Source organism: Hyaena hyaena, unplaced genomic scaffold, assembly GCF_003009895.1.
Source record: "Hyaena hyaena isolate Hyena2069 unplaced genomic scaffold, ASM300989v1 scaffold_1063, whole genome shotgun sequence".
Taxonomy (NCBI): Eukaryota; Metazoa; Chordata; class Mammalia; order Carnivora; family Hyaenidae; genus Hyaena; species Hyaena hyaena.
Window position 1 is genome coordinate 435,873 of NW_024081688.1, and position 22,700 is coordinate 458,572.

General features: G+C 35.3%; 1 protein-coding gene across 5 annotated transcripts in view; it reads right to left on the minus strand.

Moving 5' to 3' along the window:
- The window catches only part of EXOC2 (exocyst complex component 2), a 317,437-nt gene that overhangs the window by 191,080 nt on the left and 103,657 nt on the right, over positions 1–22,700 (minus strand). For all 5 annotated transcript variants that reach the window (XM_039222094.1, XM_039222095.1, XM_039222090.1 and 2 more), the window contains 2 exons: positions 8,875–9,000; positions 3,965–4,089 (listed from right to left, as the gene is read on the minus strand). In XM_039222094.1, the coding sequence (XP_039078025.1) occupies positions 3,965–4,089; positions 8,875–9,000 (251 nt within the window). The remainder of the gene's footprint in view (positions 1–3,964; positions 4,090–8,874; positions 9,001–22,700) is intronic.

Sequence of the window (22,700 nt, forward strand, 5' to 3'; positions counted from 1 at the left end):
TAGAAAATCCAGAAATGAACCTACAACTATATAGTCAATCTTCAACAAAGCAGGAAAGAGAATGGAATGGAAAAATGGAAAAAAAGACAGTCTCTTCAAGAAATGGTGTTAGGAAAACTGGACAGCAACATCCAAAAGAAAGAAACTGGACCACTCTCTTACACCATACACAAAAACAAACTCAAAATGGATGACTGACCTAAATGTGAGACAAGAAATCATCAAAATCCTAGAGAAGAAACTCTGACATTGGCTGTAGCAACTTCTTACTAGATATATCTCCTGAGGCAAGGGAAACAAAAGCAAAATAAACTATTGGGATTTGGTCAAAATAAAAAGCTTCTGCACAATCAATAAGCAATCAACAAAACTAAAAGGCAATCTTCAAAACTGGAGAAGATATTTGCATATGACATATTGGATAAAGGGTTAGTATCCAAAATCTATAAAGCACTTATAAAAATACAACACCCAGAAAAACAAATAATCAGGTTAAAAAATGGCAGAAGACATGAATAAATATTTTTCTAAAGAACACATACAGATACCTAACAGACACAGGAAAACATGCTCATCATCATTTATCATAAGGAATATGATACTACTCACCTCACACCAATGAGAAGGGCTAAAATTAACAATACAGGTAACAAGAGGTGTTGATGAGGATGCAGAGAAAGAGGAATCCTCTTACACTGTTGGTTGTAATACAAACTAGTGCAGCCACTCAGAGAACAGTATGGAGCTTCCTCAAAAAGTTAGAACTACTCTATGATCCAGCAATTGCACTACTAGGTATTTACCCAAAGGATACAAAAATACTAATTCAAAGGGGCACATGCACCCCAAAGTTTATAGCAGTATAATCAACAATAGCCAAATTATGGAAAGAGTCTAAATGTCCATCAGCTGATGAATGGATAAAGAAGAGGTGGTGTACATGAGTGTGTGTGAGTGCGTGGGCGCACAAAATGGAATATTTCCCAGCCATCAAAAAGAATGGAATCTTGCCATTTGCAATGACATATATGGAGCCGAAGAGTATTATGCTAAGTGAAGTAAGTCAGAGAAAGACAAATATTATAGGATTTCACTCATAAATGGAATATAAGTAACAAAACAGAGGAACATATGGGAAAGGGAGTGGAGAGAAAAGAGGGAAACAAACCACAAGAGACTTTTAATGACAGAACAAACTGAGGGTGATCAGAGATGGGTGGCAGATGGGTATTAAGGAGGGCATGTATTGTGAGGAGCACTAGGTATTATACGTAAGTGATGAATCACTGAATTCTACTACTGAAACCAATATTATACTGTATGTGAACTAACCAGAATTTAAATAAAAATTTGGAAAGATAAAAAATAGAAGATTTGGTATACACACACACACACACACACACACACACACACACACAACAACGGAATATTATTCAGCCATAAAGAAGAATGAAATCTTGCCATTTGCAAGGAGGTAGACAATATTATGCTAAGTAAAATAGGTCAGTCATAGAAAGACAAATATCATATGATTTTACTCATATGTGAAATTTAAGAAACAAATGAACATAGAAGTTGAAAAAAGAGGCAAACCAAGAAACTGACTCTTAACTATGGAGAACAAATTGATGGTTGGGCAGTAGAATGGGTTAAATAGATGATGAGTACTAAGGAAGGCACTTGTGATGAGCACCAGGTGTTGTACGTAAGTGATGAATCACTAAATTCTACACCAGAAACCAGTATTACACTACATGTTAACTAACTGGAATTTAAATAAAAATTTGGAGAAAAAAAAAATAAAGCATTCTCATCCTCAACTTTGCATTTATCAAGGGCAGCTAAACTCTACATTTATTTTATGGAAGACTGACTTCGGTATAGTTAACTTTTCAAGAGTTTTTGTGTAACCAAGTATTACAAAAAGACATAAGACATACATTATTTAATGCTATAATATTTTAATGTTATAAAGTACAGTAATGATACACTGCTTTTGAAAAGGAAGAAAAAATACAAAGATAAATCATGCTTAGGAGATCAGTTTTTATGTAGTGAGGAGTTTTGTCATGCACTATAGTTTTTCCATTTTTCATACCCAAAGGAAATTTTATGGTTTAGATACAAATAAGGTTTTAGATACAAATAAGGATCTACCTCGTTTAAAAAAAAAAAGGCAGTGAGCCAATAAGAATTAAATATACAAAGGAAAATAAAATTGTTCCAGAGAACAATTCTATTTCTTTTAGAAATAGCATGAATAAATGTCCATGGGTCAAGAGAGACAGGATGGACCCCTGAAGTACCAAGACACCCAACCACACTTTCCATGAAGGAGAAGAGGTCATAAATCACAAAGGTGTGCTGGCATCCAAAATACCAAAACCAGGTAGCCCTTTCCATATCCAATTTCTAGGTTCTATTTCTATGCAAATGTAAAAGAGCAGGAAATAGCCTTTACCCTCAAGAAGATCTCTACCTGTCCCAGCTCCCAGGGCTGAAACAAGTTCTCTGTAGAGACACAAAACCAGAGCTGTCTTCTCCTTGTTACAGGAGGCCTCTTTGGCAGCTCAAGACAAAGGGCATTCGTGTCTATACTCTACGGCCTGTGGGCTTTTCATGGGGCACTTGAAGTGAGGGTCTAGAATGATGAGTTCCATGTACTACACGTAAAAATCAGAATCATTACTGTTGAGGGAGAATGACACAGGCTGAAGGGCAAAGCACAAACCAGCACTCCCATCCCTCCCCAGGTGGGATCTGTGTGATATTCCTGGACACTCCCAGCTACCCAAGAACAAAGGAAAGGGGTTTAAGTGCTTGCCATGGTAATGTGGTAAACTAAGGCAAATGAAAAATTAAATTCCCTCACTACTTGCAGCCCAGTGACAAGTCCTTAAAACCAGCAGAGTGACCTCCCTTTAGGAGCTCAGCTGCATCCATGATGACACTTTGCTAGAGGCAAAAGAGAACCTTGACTTAACATTGTCCCAACCTCCTCAAGGATCCTATAAATCTACTTTCTTTATCTCAATTGCCCCAGAATATATGCTGGCAATCATGCTCCAAGCTTATGGCCCTTGATATGTATCTGAAGGGTCTCAAGACTGAGGTTTTATTTAAAGGTGATAAATGGTATTTCCCCAGCAACACCTAGCCCCTCAAGGTCCTGGAAACCTTGCTTCCAAAATTCCTTAGAGACTTACTCTATCACTGATCCCCTCCCAACCTGAGGGTATATAATGAGTTACTCCTCATGACTCCAATGCAGCTCTTCCTGCCCACTGGTCCCATCCCCATGCTTTAATAAAATCATCTTTTTGCACCAAAATCATCTTCAAGAATTCTTTCTTGGTCGTCGGCTATAGACCACTCCACTACCACCCCCAAAATTTCATCAATCACTTTCTGTTCATAATTTCTATGCTGCCAATTATATTGGTATATAGCTTCTATGGACTGATCACAGTGGGCTAGAAAACAAGATCATTAAATTCTTTCCAGCTAGAAAACTCCGGAATTACATGGGCTATTTCCGACTCATGTGCAAGCTCCTTTTACCATTGTTTTACCATTTGTTCATAATCAACTGTACAATGATTTCATCAATAATTCTGCCTAACTGGTCATCTACTCAATTCCAAATCCTTGAAGATATTTCACATTTTCTTTTTTTCTTTACCTGCTTCTCATTTAATCCTCATGACCACCTTTTGAGACAGATACTCCTACCCTCTTTTCACATTTGAGAATACTAAGTCTCAGAAAAATGAAGTAACTTGTTTAAGATCATACAGCTATGAAGTGTTAGAGCTTTATAGAGCTCTTAATCTTAAAATATCTGACAATATTAATAGGCTTTGGGCCTCTAAAGTTTTTGAAGTCACTTTGAAATCTAAAATTTTTTAAGACTAGAAACTAAATAATGACTTAGCAACATCTACAGTAGAATTTGTATACATACCTCACTGAAAAGGCTTCCATTAACATATGAAATCCAGAGTTTCCAGAAGTTAGGCAGCTGACTTAAAACGAGCTTGGTCAATTTTTCAACAAATGCTACCCGGTGAGGAGTTTTGTATCTCCATGCTAAGGGGGAAAAATACTATGAGTACTTTGAATCAAGAATAAAAGTCAATTTGAACATATTACTACTACCCCACCTAAAAATATGTTGTGCTTTGCCCCATTTTGGCCACAGAGCTTTAATGTGCTGATAGACCAATATGTTCTTTTCCATATCACACTACCAAAGCCTGCCAGCACACAGAGTACACTTTAACCAGAGGTCCCTGTTTTTCTCAAAGGGGCATGCATGGCAGACTGCTCTCGAGGGCACAGCAGGAGAAGCAAGGAGGATGCTTTGGCTTTTCAACCTTGTCTTCAGGATGTCCTACTTCCCCTCAAAAGCCCTATTCTCAAACAGCAAGGTAAGGCAAAGTCAGGGCAAGGCCAATTAGCTTTAATTTGAGACAAGTGTCAACCAGTTGGAAATGCCACTATATAGAGGTGCCTGGGTGCTCAGTCAGTTAGGTGTCTGCCTTTGGTTCAGGTCATGATTTCACAGTTCTTGAGTTCGAGTCCCACATCCAGCTCTATGGTGACAACCTAGAGCCTGGAGCCTGCTTCAAACCCTGAGTCTCCCTCTCTCTCTGCCCCTTCCCAGCTCGTGCCACGTACACATGCTCTCTATCTCACTCTCTCAAAAAATATATATATAAACATTTAAATTTTTTTTAAAAAAAGAAATGCCACTATGATAACTTGATTCATTACTGAATTTTCACCATATATAAAGGAATATATTCAAGTATTATCATATAATGAATAACTTCCTATGACAAAGAAATTCAAGAAAAAATAAAAATATTGAAGTCTCTTGGGTTACATATCATTTAATGCAGTTATTGTAGCAAGTGGGAAATAACATCTTATAGATTTCTTACGGGAATAAGTTGATTGGAATAAAAACAAAATAGTAATTCAATGAGCATTAATCACTTCCAATCGTTTTCCTTTTTCTTTATTGCATTCTTTCCTGTGTTGTCCTTCCTCCATGCCTTGCTTCCTGGCCCTGCTGTTCTGTTTCACAGCCTCTAGCAGGAGCAGGCAGAGACCTCCCACCGTCCAGTTTCACAACAGTGATCCGGAGAACTTCTGGGGTCAACTTCTAACTTTTATTTAGCAATTTCAAAGACCAATGAGATAAAAGAACTTTATTAACTCCTTCATCAACTGTTAGCTTCCTTTCAAATTACTCCTAGGCAAAAAGTTTTGTTGCTATAATTACTGCTGTTATTCGGGGTGGGGGGCGGGGGGGGAGACAGGGAGGATGGATTTTATTTTAAATGTTTCATAATATTCTAAAAAGACAACATGTGGTTAGAAAACTTAAAAGATCTACAGAACAAAGCCTATCTCCCACTCATTCCCCATTTACCCAGTTCTCAGCTACAGCCATAAGAAACTAGTTATTAGTCATTTGTGATTCTTTCTGAAATGTCTTTTATATACACAAGCAAATATAAATACATATTCTCTTTCCACCCAAATGTTCTTTCACAAAAATGAAAGCATACTCAACACAATCTTTTGACACTTGGCACTTTTTTCATTTAACAGTGGATCCTGAAGTTCTTTCCTATTTGTACATAAAATATTTCTTTTTTCCCCCTACAGTTACATAGTACAATTGAGCTTTGAACAATACAGAAGTTAGAGACACTGACCTCTTGCAGAGTCAGAAATCTATGAATAACTTCTGATTCCCCAAAAGCTGAACTACTAACAGCCTATTGTTGACCAGGAAACTTACCAATTACATAAAGCAGTCAATTAATACATATTTTATGTGTTAGAAGTATTATATACTGTATTCTTACAATAACTTTTTAATTTTTTTCTGTATGTCTTGGCTACCTGGTTCATCTTAGAATTTTTTCAAATTGTCACAAGAGTCCAAAAAACTTTCCAATATATTTATTGAACAAAATCTATGTATAAGTACACCTACAAAGTTGAAACCAGTGTTATTCAAGGGTCAGCTGTATTTCATATTTTGTACGTATGATAATTTTTTTAAATTCCCTTTTAATGGACAATGTTTTGTCATTTAGAGCGTAAAACAAAACAAAACAAAACAAATAAGTGCTTTAATCAATAACTTTTTACTTACAACATTTAACACATGTGCAAGTATCAGTGTAGAATAAATTCTCAGAGCAAGAACTGCTGGGTCCAAGAGTACATGGAGTTGTGATTTTGGTAAGTATTATTAAACTGACCAAACTGACCTCTACAGGGATTCTTTACACACCCACCAGCAACACACATAAACATAAGCTTCCTTATAATCTTACCAATGAACAAACCAAATACACAAAACCTAAAACAGTAAAAATTTAGGGATTTTGGCAAAATGGTATTCCACTGTTCTTACACAGCCTTTAAAATTTCTATTATAGGGGTGCCTGGGTGGCTCAGTCAGTTAAGCATCCAACTTTGGCTCAGGTCATGATCTCACGGTTCGTGGGTTCGAGCCCCATCTCGGGCTCTGTGCTGACAGCTAGCTCAGAGCCTGGAGCCTGTTTCAGATTCTGTGTCTCCCTCTCTCTCTGACCCTCCCCTGTTCATGCTGTATCTCTCTCTCTCTCTCTCTCAGAAATAAATAAAACATTTAAAAATAAGTAAATAAAAAAAATAAAATTCCTATTCTAAGTGAATATACTTCATATACTTAAAAGCTATTCACACTTCCTTTCTGTGGCCTAGAGAGCATCTTTACCTCTTATTAGTCCTTTGTCTATGAGTTGTGGGGAAAAGTTTTAAATTCAGTTGTCACATATGTGAAAGGCATGGTTCTTTATTTAGGGGTGCATTACAAACTGTACTTGTCTATTTGGCCAATATTTATTAAGTGTCCTGTGTCTTAATCCTGTGGCTACACTGTAACATCTGTCTATGATGCTTCCCACTAATATTGAATAAACACTGCAGGTCTTTGCCTTCACGGAGTCTATAATTGAACAGGCAACCAATGAAAGGAGTCCTAATGATAATATGATGAGTCTAATGAGATTAAAGTATTTTTCATCTTGAGACAGAGTTGAAACAGACAAACCAAGTACAGATAAGCACTGCTTTCCAAAAGGCATGCAGCATGCTATACAACACAGACCACAAAACCCAGTGCATGATGGGCCAATGAAAAGATAAGAAATAGGAGAAGAAAATCTAAAAACTGAAGCACTGAAAGACCTGCCTCATGTGGTGGCAAGCAGACTTAGATATCTTCGCCCAAATTAGCGTTTCAAAGGTTTGAGCTCATCCATGCAGCTATATTGATCATTACTTATATAACACTATCGTGAGACTCTCAATTAGTATACTTATCTCATATATTCTTTGCAAGACTTTTTGCTGGGAAATTAAAGTGAAAACACCCTATGATGAACCAAGTCCCTGTTGGCTCTGATGCTGAACAAGCTCTTTGAGTGGCCTGGCGTACTGCACATCCATGTATTCTACATATATGCAGTATATAGATATTCTACATATATAGACCAATGGGTCTCAAAGATCAGTCTGTCATGGAGAATGCCACAACGCCAAAAAACAATAAGGAGCACCATCATCTCACCAACATAAAGAAAAATTTCTTTTTAAAATACACAGAAGGGGGGCGCCTGGGTGGCTTAGTCGGTTAAGCGTCCGACTTTCGCTTAGGTCATGATCTCGCGGTTCGTGGGTTCGAGCCCCGCGTCGGGCTCTGTGCTGACTGCCAGCTCAGAGCCTGGAGCTTGTTTCAGAGTCTGTGTCTCCCTCTCTCTCTGACCCTCCCCTGCTCACGCTGTCTCTCTCTCTCCTAGAAATAAATAAAACATTTAAAATAAATAAATAAATAAAACACACAGAAGGGCAAGCTGGGTGGCTCAGTCACTTAAGTGTCCAACTTCAGCTCAGTTCATAATCTCACGGTTCGTAGGTTCAAGCCCCACGTCAGGCGCTATGCAGACAGCTCAGACCCTGTAGCCTTCTTCAGATTCTGTGTCTCCCTCCCTCTCTGTCCTACGCCACTCATGCTCTTTCTCTCTCTCAAAAATAAACATTAAAATTTTTTTTAAAAAACAACAAAGTAATAAACTCCATTACTTAAAAGAGTAACAAACTTTAAAACTTTAAGGTATTTGAATTTAATATAAAGTAGCATATTTCTATTAGTCTATTTGAATTTTTTTTAAAAATTTTCTTCTTAAGTAATCTCTACACACAACGTGTGGCTTGAATTCACAACCCCAAGATGAAGCGTTGCATGCTCTACTAACTGAACCAGCCAGGAGCCCCACCCTATTTGGATTTCTTAGATTTGTTATTGAGGTTGTAAATAACGAGTGACTAAGAGCATTTAATTGGTACCCAAATGCATTATAACCAATACATTTTATATCTCACACAGGTAAATAGATAACAGGTAAATATCAACTTTAGAAAGGAAATATAACATTGTTACAATTCAAGATGCTTTATTCTCAGGAAAAATGATTCGCAATTAATATATTATTAACCCTTCTTTCTAAACCACATTTTAAAATGCATTAAAAAAGGTGTTTCTCTGTACTGACTATAGAGATTACTTTTGTTACAAATGTCATCTTAAAGGAATTCTCACAAAATATTTTCTGTGGCATATTTTTTAAAAGTCAACGACAGGAAGAATAAAAGTAGACTTTAACTATGTATGTTGAATGTACCTGTGAAGGTTGCTAATACTTAGCAGCAGCAACACAATTAATCAGGAAAATTTCCAAGAGAAAAATGTTTGAACTTATACAAGTACAAATTTAAAAGACAAAATAGGGGTACAGAGAAACTTACTGTCATCTCGACCAGACTGAAAGCTGCTGCCCCTCTTCAATGACGCTGTCTGACTAAGGTGACCCAACACCAAGGGACGTGTATCACTGTCCAGATCCAACATGGGACTGTGAAGGCTTGGGGTACCTAGAAGAGAAGTGGTATTTCCATATATTCCACATATCCTTACTTAGTTGACATAATGGACTGCTTCTCAGTTATTTCTTGATCAATTGTTCCATTTGTTTACATAAAACATTTACTAAGCAAAATCAAAAATATTTTCTCTAACTAGCTTTTAAAAGTCATTCCTACCATGACAGATTTGTAGGATTCAATCCATTTCTTTGGCTTAAGAGATGTAACAAAACACGAAAGAAACTTATGTTTCATTTTAGAATGAAGGTTCAGCAAAACTGGCAGGGGCACGGGTGGGAGGAGGTCTACAAATATAAATCAGGATGAGAAATTCTTTTTTGAAAAACAACTTGGGACTTGGAAGTCACGGAGTTCTGACTCTTTAAATATGGACAGCATATCTTTGACTTCCTGTAAAATTTAAATCTTCAGATCCTCTGATTCCTTTGCTTGGTATGTGGGATTTGATTCCCTATTTCTATTTCTGATGCCAGCCACCAAATTTGGATCCTTCTCATCTCACACTGTTAATATTCCAGAAGCCTAACATTGACTACTGTCCAGAAACTCTCTTTACTGTCTAGATTAAGATCACTGAAATAGTGCTTTCTTGATCTCTTCTCAGAAATCTTCCAGAAAACCTTTAGAAATCCAACCCAGGGGCACCTGGGTGGCTCAATGGGTTAAAAGAGTCTGGCTTTGGCTCAGGTCATGATCTTGTGGTCTGTGAGTTCGAGCCCCGCACTGGTCTCTGTGCTGACAGCTCAGAGCCTGGAGGCTGCTTCAGATTCTGTCTCCCTCTCTCTCTGCCCCCTCCCCCACTCACTCTCTGTTTCTCTCTGTGAAAAATAAACAAACATTAAAAATTTTTTTTAAACAAAGAAATCCAACTCAAATTATTAGAAGAATCAGGAAACATTTTTTTCCTAAAATGGATCTCAAGAACTACTAGTATCCCACGTTGCTAGATGAGTTAGTAAGACATTGGCTTTAAGTGGTAAAATTTGCCTTGTCAGTCTATAGATGCATTTATTATCACCACTTTGAGCTCTTAAGCTGGGCATATAAATATGTTCAAAACAAACTGAATTCCACACATTTACAGAGTATTTACCATGCATAGGACACTTACATATTCTCCCTATGAAAATGAATCTTACAGTTTTCTGCCTTTTTCCCTATCTTCTCCACCTGAAAGGGCTTACTCATCCTTCCTGTCCATTCACTTAAACTCTCATACTTAAAATGCAGCTTGAGGGGTGACTGGGTGGCTCAGTTGATTGGGCATCGGGCTTTGGTTCAGGTCATGATTTCACGGTTCGTGGGTTCAAGCCCTGTGTCAGGCTCTGTGCTGACAGCTCAGAGCCTGGAGCCTGCTTTGGATTCTGTCTCCCTCTCTCTGCCCCTCCCCCATTCATGCTCTGTTTCTCTCAAAAATAAATAAACATTAATTTTTTTTAAGAAAATGCAACTTGAGTTACAGCTGCTCCATGAAGTCACCTCTTATTCCAACTCAAAGTGTTACCTATTTTCTCTGCCTTCTGATACCCGTGAAAAGTAACATAATTCAACTGACTTGAAATTCTACCTTCTCCTGTTCATTAACAGTCAAGTTTCTCCTATTTCCAAATCAAAATACTATACTTATACTCAGGTATAAGGGTTAAATATTATATCTCAGTCCACAATCACTGGACCTTCTGCAAATACATTAAGTGACTGATACAAAATTATTCAATAAGAACTTTATTCCTTCTTTTATAGCTTAATTGAAAAATAAAAGCTTATAGATTTGTTTTCAGATGCAAAAGATAAAACACATCTATGCCACTGATAATGTTAGTTATTCAGTAACATGGAACAAGTATTTATTGAGTACTTCCTATGTGCCAGTAACTGTAGACCCTGAGAATAAGGTGATGAATAAGAGACATGGTCCTGCTCTCAAAGTGTTTATATTCTGGTAGTGGAGGCAGAAAATAAAGCAATAAATAAATAAAATACAGTAAAATCATGCTATAGAGAACCTGCCTTCACAATCTCCTCCTAACATGAGCCACTTAACATGATACACTATGAACTATCTCCTTGTATTCTTACAAATTCTACTAAGGTAGGGTTTGCAACAATAGAAATTAAATCATTTGAATAGACTTTTTAGTGGAATAGGATTTTATTGAAGACAAACTATGTTTCTACTACTATGCTAAATACTTTATTTACCTGCATTTCTACTTTGAAAACAAAATAAATAATATGTGATAACAGAGTAAAAAAATACAATGGAGAAACAGTATTTTCATAATTGACTGTTTTCTGTATTAAAGAAATTGTGTGTAGAAGCTTTTAATGATTTATGACATTTTCCTTTGCAGTTATACAGTTGCCACTGCTATTAACTGTAGAATCCAAGAAATTAGTATCATAGTATCAATTTTCTGACATACTTTAATAGGAAATTTAAAGAGGACCAAACTTATTCAGCATCATAGTAAGTATTTACATAAAAATTATAATATAAATAAAATTTTATATAAAAAGGTACAAAGAATGCCTTAATTTTAAAATGTTACAAGTTACCCTTCAAGGTTTCAGAACTCTACATTTTTAATTAAGAAGGAAAACACTTCCTAGTTTCCTAAAAATACAATATGTACCATTCCTACAAAAAAATATAATTATCATTGTTCAAGCAGATCCTCAGGAAAAGATTTTCCCCATAACTGATGTCTTTACAACTTTAAATGGTTTGATTTTAAGTCATTTATGAAATTTACGTAAATCTTGGAATTTTGAAACTGTTAAAGCACTGATTTATCTTTCCCTTTACTAACATATTATATTATGAATATGCTTTTCTTCTATTAGAAACCATATCATCATTTTCTATAGCATCAGGAAAAGAAAGTTTAACATGAACTGACTTCTTAACTGGTGGTGTCAAATTACCATTAAGTATAGCACAGCATCAGGGAGCTAAAACAGTATATACACCCTCAGGAGAAACCAGCATCTGGAACAAATCTGTAAGACGCATTTTTGCTGAATGACCAGAAGATAGCGCTTCAGCACCACACACATGCATCAACTCTGAAAACTCAACAGTGGGCATTAAACTCAGAAATGCGTTTCTCCCTCTAACATTTATTTTTTTGTCAACGAAAAGGTCTTATGATTGGTTATTTTATAAGGAATTAGGAAGATTATTCTTTGAAGAGAAAATTAAAGAAAACATTTTAAATCTCAGTTGTCAGAAATGATAGTGTCAAAAGAAAAAATCCTTGAGGATTCTGACAGTCCTTTTAAACTTACATTACATGATGTGGCATTCCTACCTTATAAAATTATTACAAATATGAAGTGGTTTTGACAAAAAGTAAAAAGTAAACAGAAAAAAATGAGAAAAACTATTTCTGTAACATCAAATCAACAAAAGGCTTTAAAATATCTTACAAGAAACCAGGGTAATCTCTCGATTGTTTTATGTCACAATAGGATAGCAACATCTTTTGATGTGTTTATGAGACATATATACATTATACAAAACATGTTTATTAAATGAGAATAATTAGGAAGTTTCATAATACCATGCTCTGACTTATGTGCAACTGAAACTTATATTCCTTATTTGTGAGTTTTCCCTGACAACCTAAGTTAGATATCTGCCTCTGAATACAGGATGGTGTTCAACTGTATACACACAACTTTAGTTCTTTCATCAGAATTTTAGCTTGCAATGGAATATTTTGCAGGTGACAGAGACTAAAGTTTTTGTAAAATAGTGTTTGACTATGTCTTTCTCAATACTGCATTAGGTTATGAGAAATCATTTTTTTCTTGACAGTAAATTTTCTCCAGAAATGAACTATTCCAACAATTTTTTCTAGATGAAAAAAAATTTTAAGTAAGCTTACAGCCTTGATAAAAGGTTATAACTTTCTGGCTTCAACTGTGCTAATACTAACAAACTGTTCATTATATTTTAATTTGAGGTAGGGATTAACTCAAGATTCTCATGGTGATACAATTGGAATGGGATTCTACAGCTAGCTTAAGGAGTCATAATAGGCCAATGCTTCCTTTTTGACTGTAAAATAATGACTCTACGGTATAAAGTTTAAATCTGAAACTTTAAATCACCACTGAGAACAAAATGGAAAATATGTTTATTTTGCTCACTATTCCTACAATTTAGGACACTGATTACTGTTATCTAAAAGTATAAAAGTCTGCCTCTACACAGAAAGCAATTATGAAAATTAAGCTTTAAATGGAAAGTATATAAAGAAAATAATAAAGACAACAAAAAAGTAACAGTGAAACCTATTTTGAAATTCATCAGAATTTGTTACTATGGAACTTACAACTTGGTTATTTTAAAGACATGAAGCAGGGTAACCAATAAATATACTTAAATGAGTAAATGCTTATGAGATCAAAATTATTTGGGGTTATCCGGGGAATAACTGCAGTGTAAAGACTACTCTGGAGACAAAATTCCATATAGAAACATACCCGATAGCATGAGAACCAATACTATAGTACTTCTACTTCTAAAATCCTATGTGGAATTTGCAGGAAAAATGATAAAAACAAAATTCCAGAACTAAAAAGGTATAGCCATGTCTTCTAAATTCTACAAACCAGTATTTGAGTTAAGAGTTTTTACCAGTATAACAAAGGAAAGATACATGGCTTATCTACAGATGTCTGGAAGAAGCATATTGGGAGGAAAAACAACTTTCAAACACTTAAAATTTTAAAAAATAATAATGATTAAGTTTCTTAATTACTGACAATCAAAAATCTATGTTTTATTTCTCCAGTTAAAGTTTCTATATCTTACTAGCAGTATTCCCAAAAGGAACTCTTTTTCTAATTTTGGGTATGTAGGAGAAATTTAACAGATTGTAAACAAACATAAAATTAGAAAAACCCTTTTTGGAATACTATAAACAGAACAGAAAATTTGTTTTAATTAAGAGAAAAAGAAAAAAAAAGTTTTCAAACCTGCAGAAGTTATTTTCTACAGAACACTAATAAAATAATCTTAGTCACTTCACTAAAAGAATAAGGCTGCAGTGTAGAAATAACCAAAAGTTTAAGATGTATTACTTTTCTAAAAGAAAATAAACAATCTTTCGCAATTTGCTCTTAACAAATCGAAACACTTGCTAATTTTTCCTAACTGTGAGATTTCTACTAGATACAAAGTCTTCAGCTTTATGCTAACCTATAGATTCGTAAAGATCTTCCCCAAAGCCTAAAAACTTAATGGTTTACCTTAAAACACTGATTCCTAAGAAAAAAAAAATTGATAATGAAGTTGACTTTATAGAAATTGCTTATTGTACCTAGTACTCCCAAAGAGTTCCAAGAAATTTTATCATGTATCAATCAAATCCTTTCAACTCAAGCTATGCAAGTTTTTCCTATTTTCAATGCAAATAGTAGTCAATATTTGTTTAGCAGACTATACAACATAAAGGGCAGAAGAGTCCTTTCTTAAAAGAGGGAAGCCTGCAGATGTGGAACCAGGTGAATAAGTTTACTATATTTTCTCATCCTTCATGCCTCCTGCAGCAAGTTTTCTCACAGTCTACAATAGTGTGGAGAACACTGATCTATAGCCCCCGGAATCTCAGAAGGGCGGCTGACTTCCTTACCGCCCTTAAACACCTTTGAACACATTTTCCTGCGCACAGCGGGCCCTTGTCCTGCACTGCAGCCCGACCACCCACTGTTGCTTGTTGACCAAACACACAGGGCCAGGAGCCTCCACAGACACAGGCAGGATGGGATTCCTTTCAAGCACACCACACAGAAGAATTTCAATGCCAAAGCTGGGGGGTGGGAAGTGGACATATCAAGACAGAATTACAAATTCCTCACGAATTAGACCTGTGTCAACAGATAAAAATGTTCTTTTTGATCTTACTTTTCTCTCTATATTTAGAGTTCCTACAGGGGCATTTCCTCAATTTAAAGAGGATCATTTAATCTAAATTAAACAAAGGGAAACATATTTAACATACTCTTTGTTAACCTCACTTTACTTTCTAGGGTGTCACAGTTGTCCTAAGCAGGTTCCAGGCAAAAATTCGGGTGTACTTTAAAATCATTCAAAATGGTAGGTAAAACAGTAAATATATTTTAAAAGCAAAACTAAAAGTGTGAATTTTGAATAAGTATTTATTAGCCAACATTAGCTACGTAAGAACCAGGTATTTGAAATAAGCTAGAAAGATGAATAAACAAGATAAAATTATTTATGCTTTTATTAAAGTACTATATTTTTTGTAATTATATACAGATCTAAATAGGAAAAAAACATGCTTAGAATATATAAGCAACAGATTCATTACAAAATGATAGAATACAAAATTAAAATATTTGTAATGAATATTTTAAAATTACCAGTTAATGCTAGCATTCAATGTGTGCTTGACATGCACTGTCAAAATTTTTTTCTCTCTTAAGGATAGGGGGACATGAATTAGACATGAAATGGCTCCCAGCTGCAAGAAGTCTTCTTCCAGATGTACAGTAAGCCAAGACAGTAGAAAAGAACCAGCTGCTAAGATAACAAATTAAAAAAAGGTCCTTTTGACATAAGCCTTATTGGCCTGTCTTAACAAAGATGGATCATTCATTCATTGTAAGGTGAACAAATCTAGTATAAAATAGAAGAAACAAGTAAAAAGAACTTAATCCACCTCTTCCCTATGATGTTTAACAGCTGTTATTTTACTATGCAAATCTATAAGTGAATGTTACATTATTCAAAAAGTAAATCAAATTCTCAAGTCCTAGGTTACCGACCTTAAAACACTACTTAAATTACTAGTATTAATTACTACTCTTAATTTTAATTTGGTAGCTAAAATTATATTTTTAAATTAGATTTAAAAACAAATCTACAATCATTATATAAAACCCTGCTGATCTTCATTCAGGTAATGAATACCGCTTAAATAAACTTACACTATTTACAAACAACAGGGATGGCTTCTAATGGTATGCCTTATAAATCTAATTCATGGCACCCTAAACATTACCTGGGTTTTTTCCCCTTCTGAAAAAAAAAAAAAAAAAAGAAAGGACAAAGGGGAAAGGAAAATCAGACCACCACTTTGCTGAAGATACATTTTTTATAATAGTCCTAAACTGGTACTTCTACATCTCTCTCTTGAATCTGCTTTCTTCTATACATCCCTTATAGCTTATAAATCTCAAACCAAGTGGATAAAATCCCTTTAGAAGCATTTTATCTTCTAGAGCCAAAAAAAATCTTCTGGTTACAACAACAACAAAAAACATGGGTACAGATAAAGCTGGGTTTGTATAATCTACATCGGAAGGGATTTAGGAAGAGGAGGTAGATCAAATAAATATCTCCTATCTGTAGCTGCTGCAATTGTGCCTTTCCTTTTTTCTTTTCACATAAACTTCTATTATTCTGGATTCATACCGTTATGATCAACATTCAGGAGAGGGATTATTTTTTAAATCTCCAGAAAATAAATTTCATAAAGAACCATCCTTAAGTACAACCTCAATGTAACAACTTAAAAAATTATAATTTTATTAAAATATTTAATATATGCATAACAATACATTTTTACTGTCTTTTAACTATGGAAATATTTTTATAGTTCCATAGAAAATTTGATTAATCTGCCTATTTCCTATAGAGGTTGCAATTTAATCTAGAGTACAGGAAATTTACTTAAACCTACATTACAAAAATACCAGAATTATATTAACTCCACTAATTAAAAGTGTGTATACAAACACACACACACAAATTATGTACACAAAGTTCATAGGTGTACTTTTTAAATATCAAATACAGTTTAGTTACAGTATAAATTCGGAAAATTGAACAAAACTCTTAAAATATATTTTACGCATTTTATTTTATAAGCTTGAAAATATAGCCTTTTATATCTTAAGATCATTAGATAAACATAAACATTCTCATTTCAGCAAGTAATCAATAATCTGCTCAGTGTTTGAAAAAATTGAGAGTAGATATTTAGCAAAGCCTCTATTCTTAATACTTTTTCTTCCATAATAGATCCGTGATGATTCAGAACAAACTTTTCAAGTACGACATATCATCTCTAAGTTTTCAGTCAGTTGAGTGCCCGACTTCGGCTCAGATCATGATCTCACGGTTCATGGGTTCCAGCCCCGAGACAGGATCTGTGCTGACAGCCAGCTCAGAGCCTGGAGCCTGCTTCAGATTCTGTGTCTCCCTCTCTCTCTGACTCTCCCCTGCTCACGCTGTCTCTCTGTCCCTCTCTCTCAGAAATAATTTTTTTAAAAAAATTTAAAAAAAAAACAGAGAACCGGAGCCGCATATAAATGTATTTTCTTCTGTGGTGTGACTATTTTAAAGAATCTGCTGCTTATTAAAGCTATTGCTCCTATTCTAAATGTCCCTGATTACGCCCATACTCTAATACGTCCTTTGGGGAAGTCCTATTTAAATTCATACCTGAAAGAAGGGAATAATTACTCTATGAGTAGGCTGATGCCTTTTCCCTTGAGTTATTAGATATTGCTGGCATATATTTTAAGAGTTAAATTCATTTTCAGAACAAAGAAAAAAACACCTTTGAAGGCTACCTTTAAAAATCCTGTTTGAGAATGTCAGTAGGGGGCTAACCAAAGGCTTTTCCTGACAGGAAACCTGAACACTTAGTCTAATTTTGGACCTGTTTCACAGGAATTTTAAGAGAGGAATGACACTTCATATAAGGTGGTAAAAGTTTTCTGTCTACAACAATTCAGGACATAGAGCTGCTGTGAATACAGGGCAATAGTAGCAAAATGGCTAACCAGTTTAGGCTGGGGGGAAAAAAAAGCAATCAAACTCTTCCTTTAGTATTTAAGCTAGGATGAGTTTTTAAATTATTAATTTTTATGCTTGGTTTTTTTTCCCCTGTGTCTCCCCTTAGAAAAACTAAAAGTTATATTTGTGCTATAGAGATAGGTCAGGGAAAACCAGTGAGGAATATTTGGGAATAAATGTCAAAGCATGTTTAAGGTACAATGGTAATCTCTTATTCTGAGTCCTAGTGTTTATAACCTGCAAGACACCATCCACTAAGTCCAGCATATGTTATTACCTTAAAAACTGGGATTCAGAGAAAGATCTAATGCACTGTTCATAAGAATATCAACCTTATGATCTAGCTCTGCTAACAAAAGAATAGCTCTGCTATACAAAAGAATCTTTCTTGAGAAAAGGCGACATTTTTAATATAGGATTGCTGTCTCTGAAAATCCATCACCATCTTTGCTTATGAAATTTTCTCTGAAGACCAGAAGACTAAATACAATTAACATTTTTTTCCCTCAAACCACCGTGTAAAGGCTTTAAGGCTTAAAAAAATTATATGTTGGGGCGCCCGGGTGGCTTAGTCGGCTAAGCGTCCGACTTTCACTCAGGTCATGATCTCGCAGTTCATGGGTTCGAGCCCCGCATCGGGCTCTGTGCTGACTGCCAGCTCAGAGCCTGGAGCCAGTTTCAGAGTCTGTGACTCTCTCTCTCTGACCCGCCCCTGCTCACGCTGTCTCTCTCTCTTTCTCTCTCTCTCTCTCTCCTAGAAATAAATAAAACATTAAAAAAAATTTTTTTTTAATTATGTTAATTAGATTTCTTTAAATTAATGCACAAAAACCAACTTAAAAAGATACCAAGAAACCTTTTCCTGTCTGAAATATTTATAGTCTATTTAAAATTATATTTTGTTTCACAGGACTGTCTCTGTTCTTGACTATTGTTCTCTGCCTGAAGGTTTACTTAAACAATTACAACCATTTCTCTTACAACCATTTAACATTTATCCAGTGTTAAAAGTTAAAGTACAGATATTATAATAGAGGAACTTACAATTCATTTTTTTAGATTTAGAATGCAATAAGGTTTCATTCCAAAAACAGGACGCCGAGAATACCAGAATAAAAACAATGAAACTTCATAATGAAGTGCCAGATGAAATACAGGCATCACCATGTTCATCATCTTCAGAAATCCTGTTTGATGAAATATTTGTTCCTACAATACAATACAGAGAACCTGCTGTCCTACTTCACTGGTTCACTGGTCTAAAAGGAGTACAGTCTGGTAGAATGGGGAGAAATGTAAACTGCTCACTACTTCCACCCCTATTCAGGACAAGAAGAAGCTGGGTTGTCACTCTCTGAGATACCTTCTTGACATGCACAATAGATATAAAGTCATCAGTTGAACTAGACAATATCCCAGGTTTTTTCCATTTCTAAAATGACATAATTATGAGAAGACAGCCAATAAAAAATTCAAATGATACTTAGGAGACCTCCTCCATATAACCTTACACTTATATATAATTTAGACACTCAAATATCAACTGAAAGTCCACCATGAAGAAACAGCTTATTCCTGGCAAACTTCTAATTAAGACAAATATTTTATATAAACACATCCACACATTCACACACCTATACTATATGCAATTACATTATCTGTGTGAATGTAGTAAATGTGTATTACACGTATATAAGAACTAACATGTGTCCAATGACATATACATGCAGTAATGAAAGCAACCAGAACAGCAGCTAAGTGCAAAATGGCCACAGTGGGCCATCTTTTACTAATGGCTAATTTTTCCATTCTAGGAAACACATGTTCAGACTATATCTATGCCACATTTTATGTCCTTTGCCTTTCCGCTGAGTATAAGTTAAAAAGCTAAGGTATCAGTGTACTTAGAAAGACACATCAAACTGATTCTGAATTTTGAAGACTAACTGAATATTTGATATTAAGAAATCATTAATAACTTAGGTAATGATAATGGTGTTTTGGTTACAGTTTTTAAAAAGCATTTTTATCTCTGAAAATTACATATTGAAATAATTATGAAGTGATATGACCCACTTCAAAAATAATTCAGGGTGAGGGGAGCTAAAAAGCAGGTAAGGGTACAGATAAAGCAAGAATGGCTATGAATTGATAACTGCTGAAACAAAGTTAGGTACATTGGAGGTTATTTTATCATCCTTTCTGCTTTTAAATACGTTTGGAATTCTGCAAAATAACTTCATAGAAACTCATCCTAATATGAGCTCAAGGAACACATCAATTTTACAAGTAAAAGGCTCTTCCATGTTAGGATTATCTACACTGTTTATATTAGTAGTATTTGCTGACAATACAAGAGGGCAGTTAAGGGGAGGCTGGGTGGCTCAGTCAGTTAAGCATCCGACTTTGGCTCAGGTCATGATCTCATCATTCATGGATTCGAGCCCTGTATCAGGCTCTGTGCTGACAGCTCAGAGCCTGGAGTCTGCTTCAGATTCTGTTTCCCTCTGTCTCTGCCCCTGCCCGGCTCGTACTCTCTCTCTGTCTCTCAAAATGTTTTATTTATTTCTGAGAGAGAGAGAGAGAGAGAGAGAGAGAGAGACAGAGACACAGAGACAGCATAAGCAGGAAAGGGTCAGAGAGAGAGGGAGACACAGAATCCGAAGTAGACTCCAGGCTCTGAGCTAGCCATCAGCACAGAGCCCGACGCAGGGCTCAAACCCATAAACCATGAGATCATGACCTGAGCCGAAATCGGATGCTTAACTGACTGAGCCACCCAGGCACCTCTGAAATTTTTTTTAAAAGGGGGCAATTAAGCATGTTCTTTTAAATGTCAGAGAAAAATTAAAACATAACCTATAAATATGTGACTAATATATTTAGCAAATTTAACTTGTACAGTTATAAAATCTATGGAGTAAGTTCAAAGAGCTGTAAATTGTTATGTTTTTACTTCCTAACAAAAAGACCAACTTATGAAAATAACTCTAGGTAAAGCTCATCACTAACATATGGATCTATTTAACATACATTCTTTTCATTATTTCACGAATACAAGTGATGAGCAAGTTCTGCACAAGTTTGGTCAGTGAATTTCAAAGGTAGGGCTCCAGTTATACATAAGCTATCATCACTTTTTTTCAGATATACTGATTTTAACCAGTTCTAGATAAATACATATAGTGATGCATAATATCAAGATGACAGGGAAAGAATTCATCAGGTAAAAGCGTGTCTCATTATCTTCAGGAAAGATTCAGACCTTTGGCAACAGAATACTGGTTATCAGATATTTCAGTTAAGGATGTAACAATATGTGTTATTAGGTGTTCAGATATGTGAAATTTCATGGTACTTTTCCAATTTCAAATAGTCTACATGTTGTCTTCATAAATTACGTACATCCCAAAAATTAAAATATTTTCATAACCAAATTACACAATCAGATGTCTCTTATAAGACTAAGTAGGAAAATCCTTAGACTACATATCCTCTTTGTATCTGGTGAATATCATTACTGTACTTGTTAACCATTTAGTGGACTGAGGATTAGGGTGACAATATTGAGCACCTCCTAGGAATCTGGGCTACTCTACACTTCTTTAACTGGATAACTGCTATTTATCATTTAAACTCAATGGAAATATCATCTCCTTTAGAAAACCTCCTCCTCAATAGACTGAAGTAGAATTCTATACTCCCTACTTTATGATGTTTTTTCACAATTCTATGTGGCTTTTAAAAATATATGTCTCTCCCACTAGACTATAAGCCCCAAGAGGTCAGAGACCATGTCACCTTGCTCACCACTGTGCTTCCAGTCCCTAACACAGCATGTAATGCACGGTTATTAATCCAGCCTATTCCTGAATCATCTGAGAGCTTTAAAAAAAATACTAATGCCTGGATTTAGAGATTCTAAAATATCAGTAGGAATGAAGTAGAGGCCAGGAATTGACAGTCTTTATAAAAACATCCAGATAATTCTGATGGGCATTCAAGGGTGAGTCCTGGCTAATAAAGTACACTCAATAAACAAATGTGTAAGGCCCTTTAAATATCTCTAAAGACTACAGACTATGTATATTATTTGAGGTCATTTTTACCTGCTAAACCTTTAAAGTAATTAATGACATTAACAGAAATTTTCATGTGGCATCAATAAAGAGATATTTGGGTTTTCCTAAATATCTATAAAGGAACAAAATCACAGCTGGGAAGTACTCAAAACCAAGCCAAGTAATTCATGATAAAATGAAGCTATAAACAAATAACTGTGACCTCTCCATTATACTTCCTTCTGTTACAGGACTGTTATGTTACTTCACTTATTCCTTCTGGAAACCTTGCCTTGTAAGTATCACTATGCCATATTTATTTTATATTTATATAATCTGTTTGGCATCGCATGCCACTGAAACTGCATTTACCAAGGTCACCAACAATAGCCTCAGTACTGAATCTAAAAGACATCTGTTCATCTTATTCTTTGTCTTAAAATCCTTGCTGATCACTCTTCTCTGTGGTGTCATGACATGATACGCTCTGCTTTCCTCCTACCCCAGCAGACCACTCCTTCTTTGTCTCTTCTATCAGCCCTGTAAATATTGTGTCCCAGAATTTTGCCCTAAACTTTCTCCTATTTTCATCTTCTTGGGTGAATGCATCAACTCCCAGGGACCATCTACACACAGATCACATCCATATCTCTTGCTCTATAAATCCAAACTACCTATTGGATATCTTCCCTTGTATGTCAGACTACTCCAAATCATTCTGCCCAAACAAAAGGGGAAAAAAATAAGTTTTTTCCTCAATGCTCCCTAACTCAATGGTGTCATCGTCC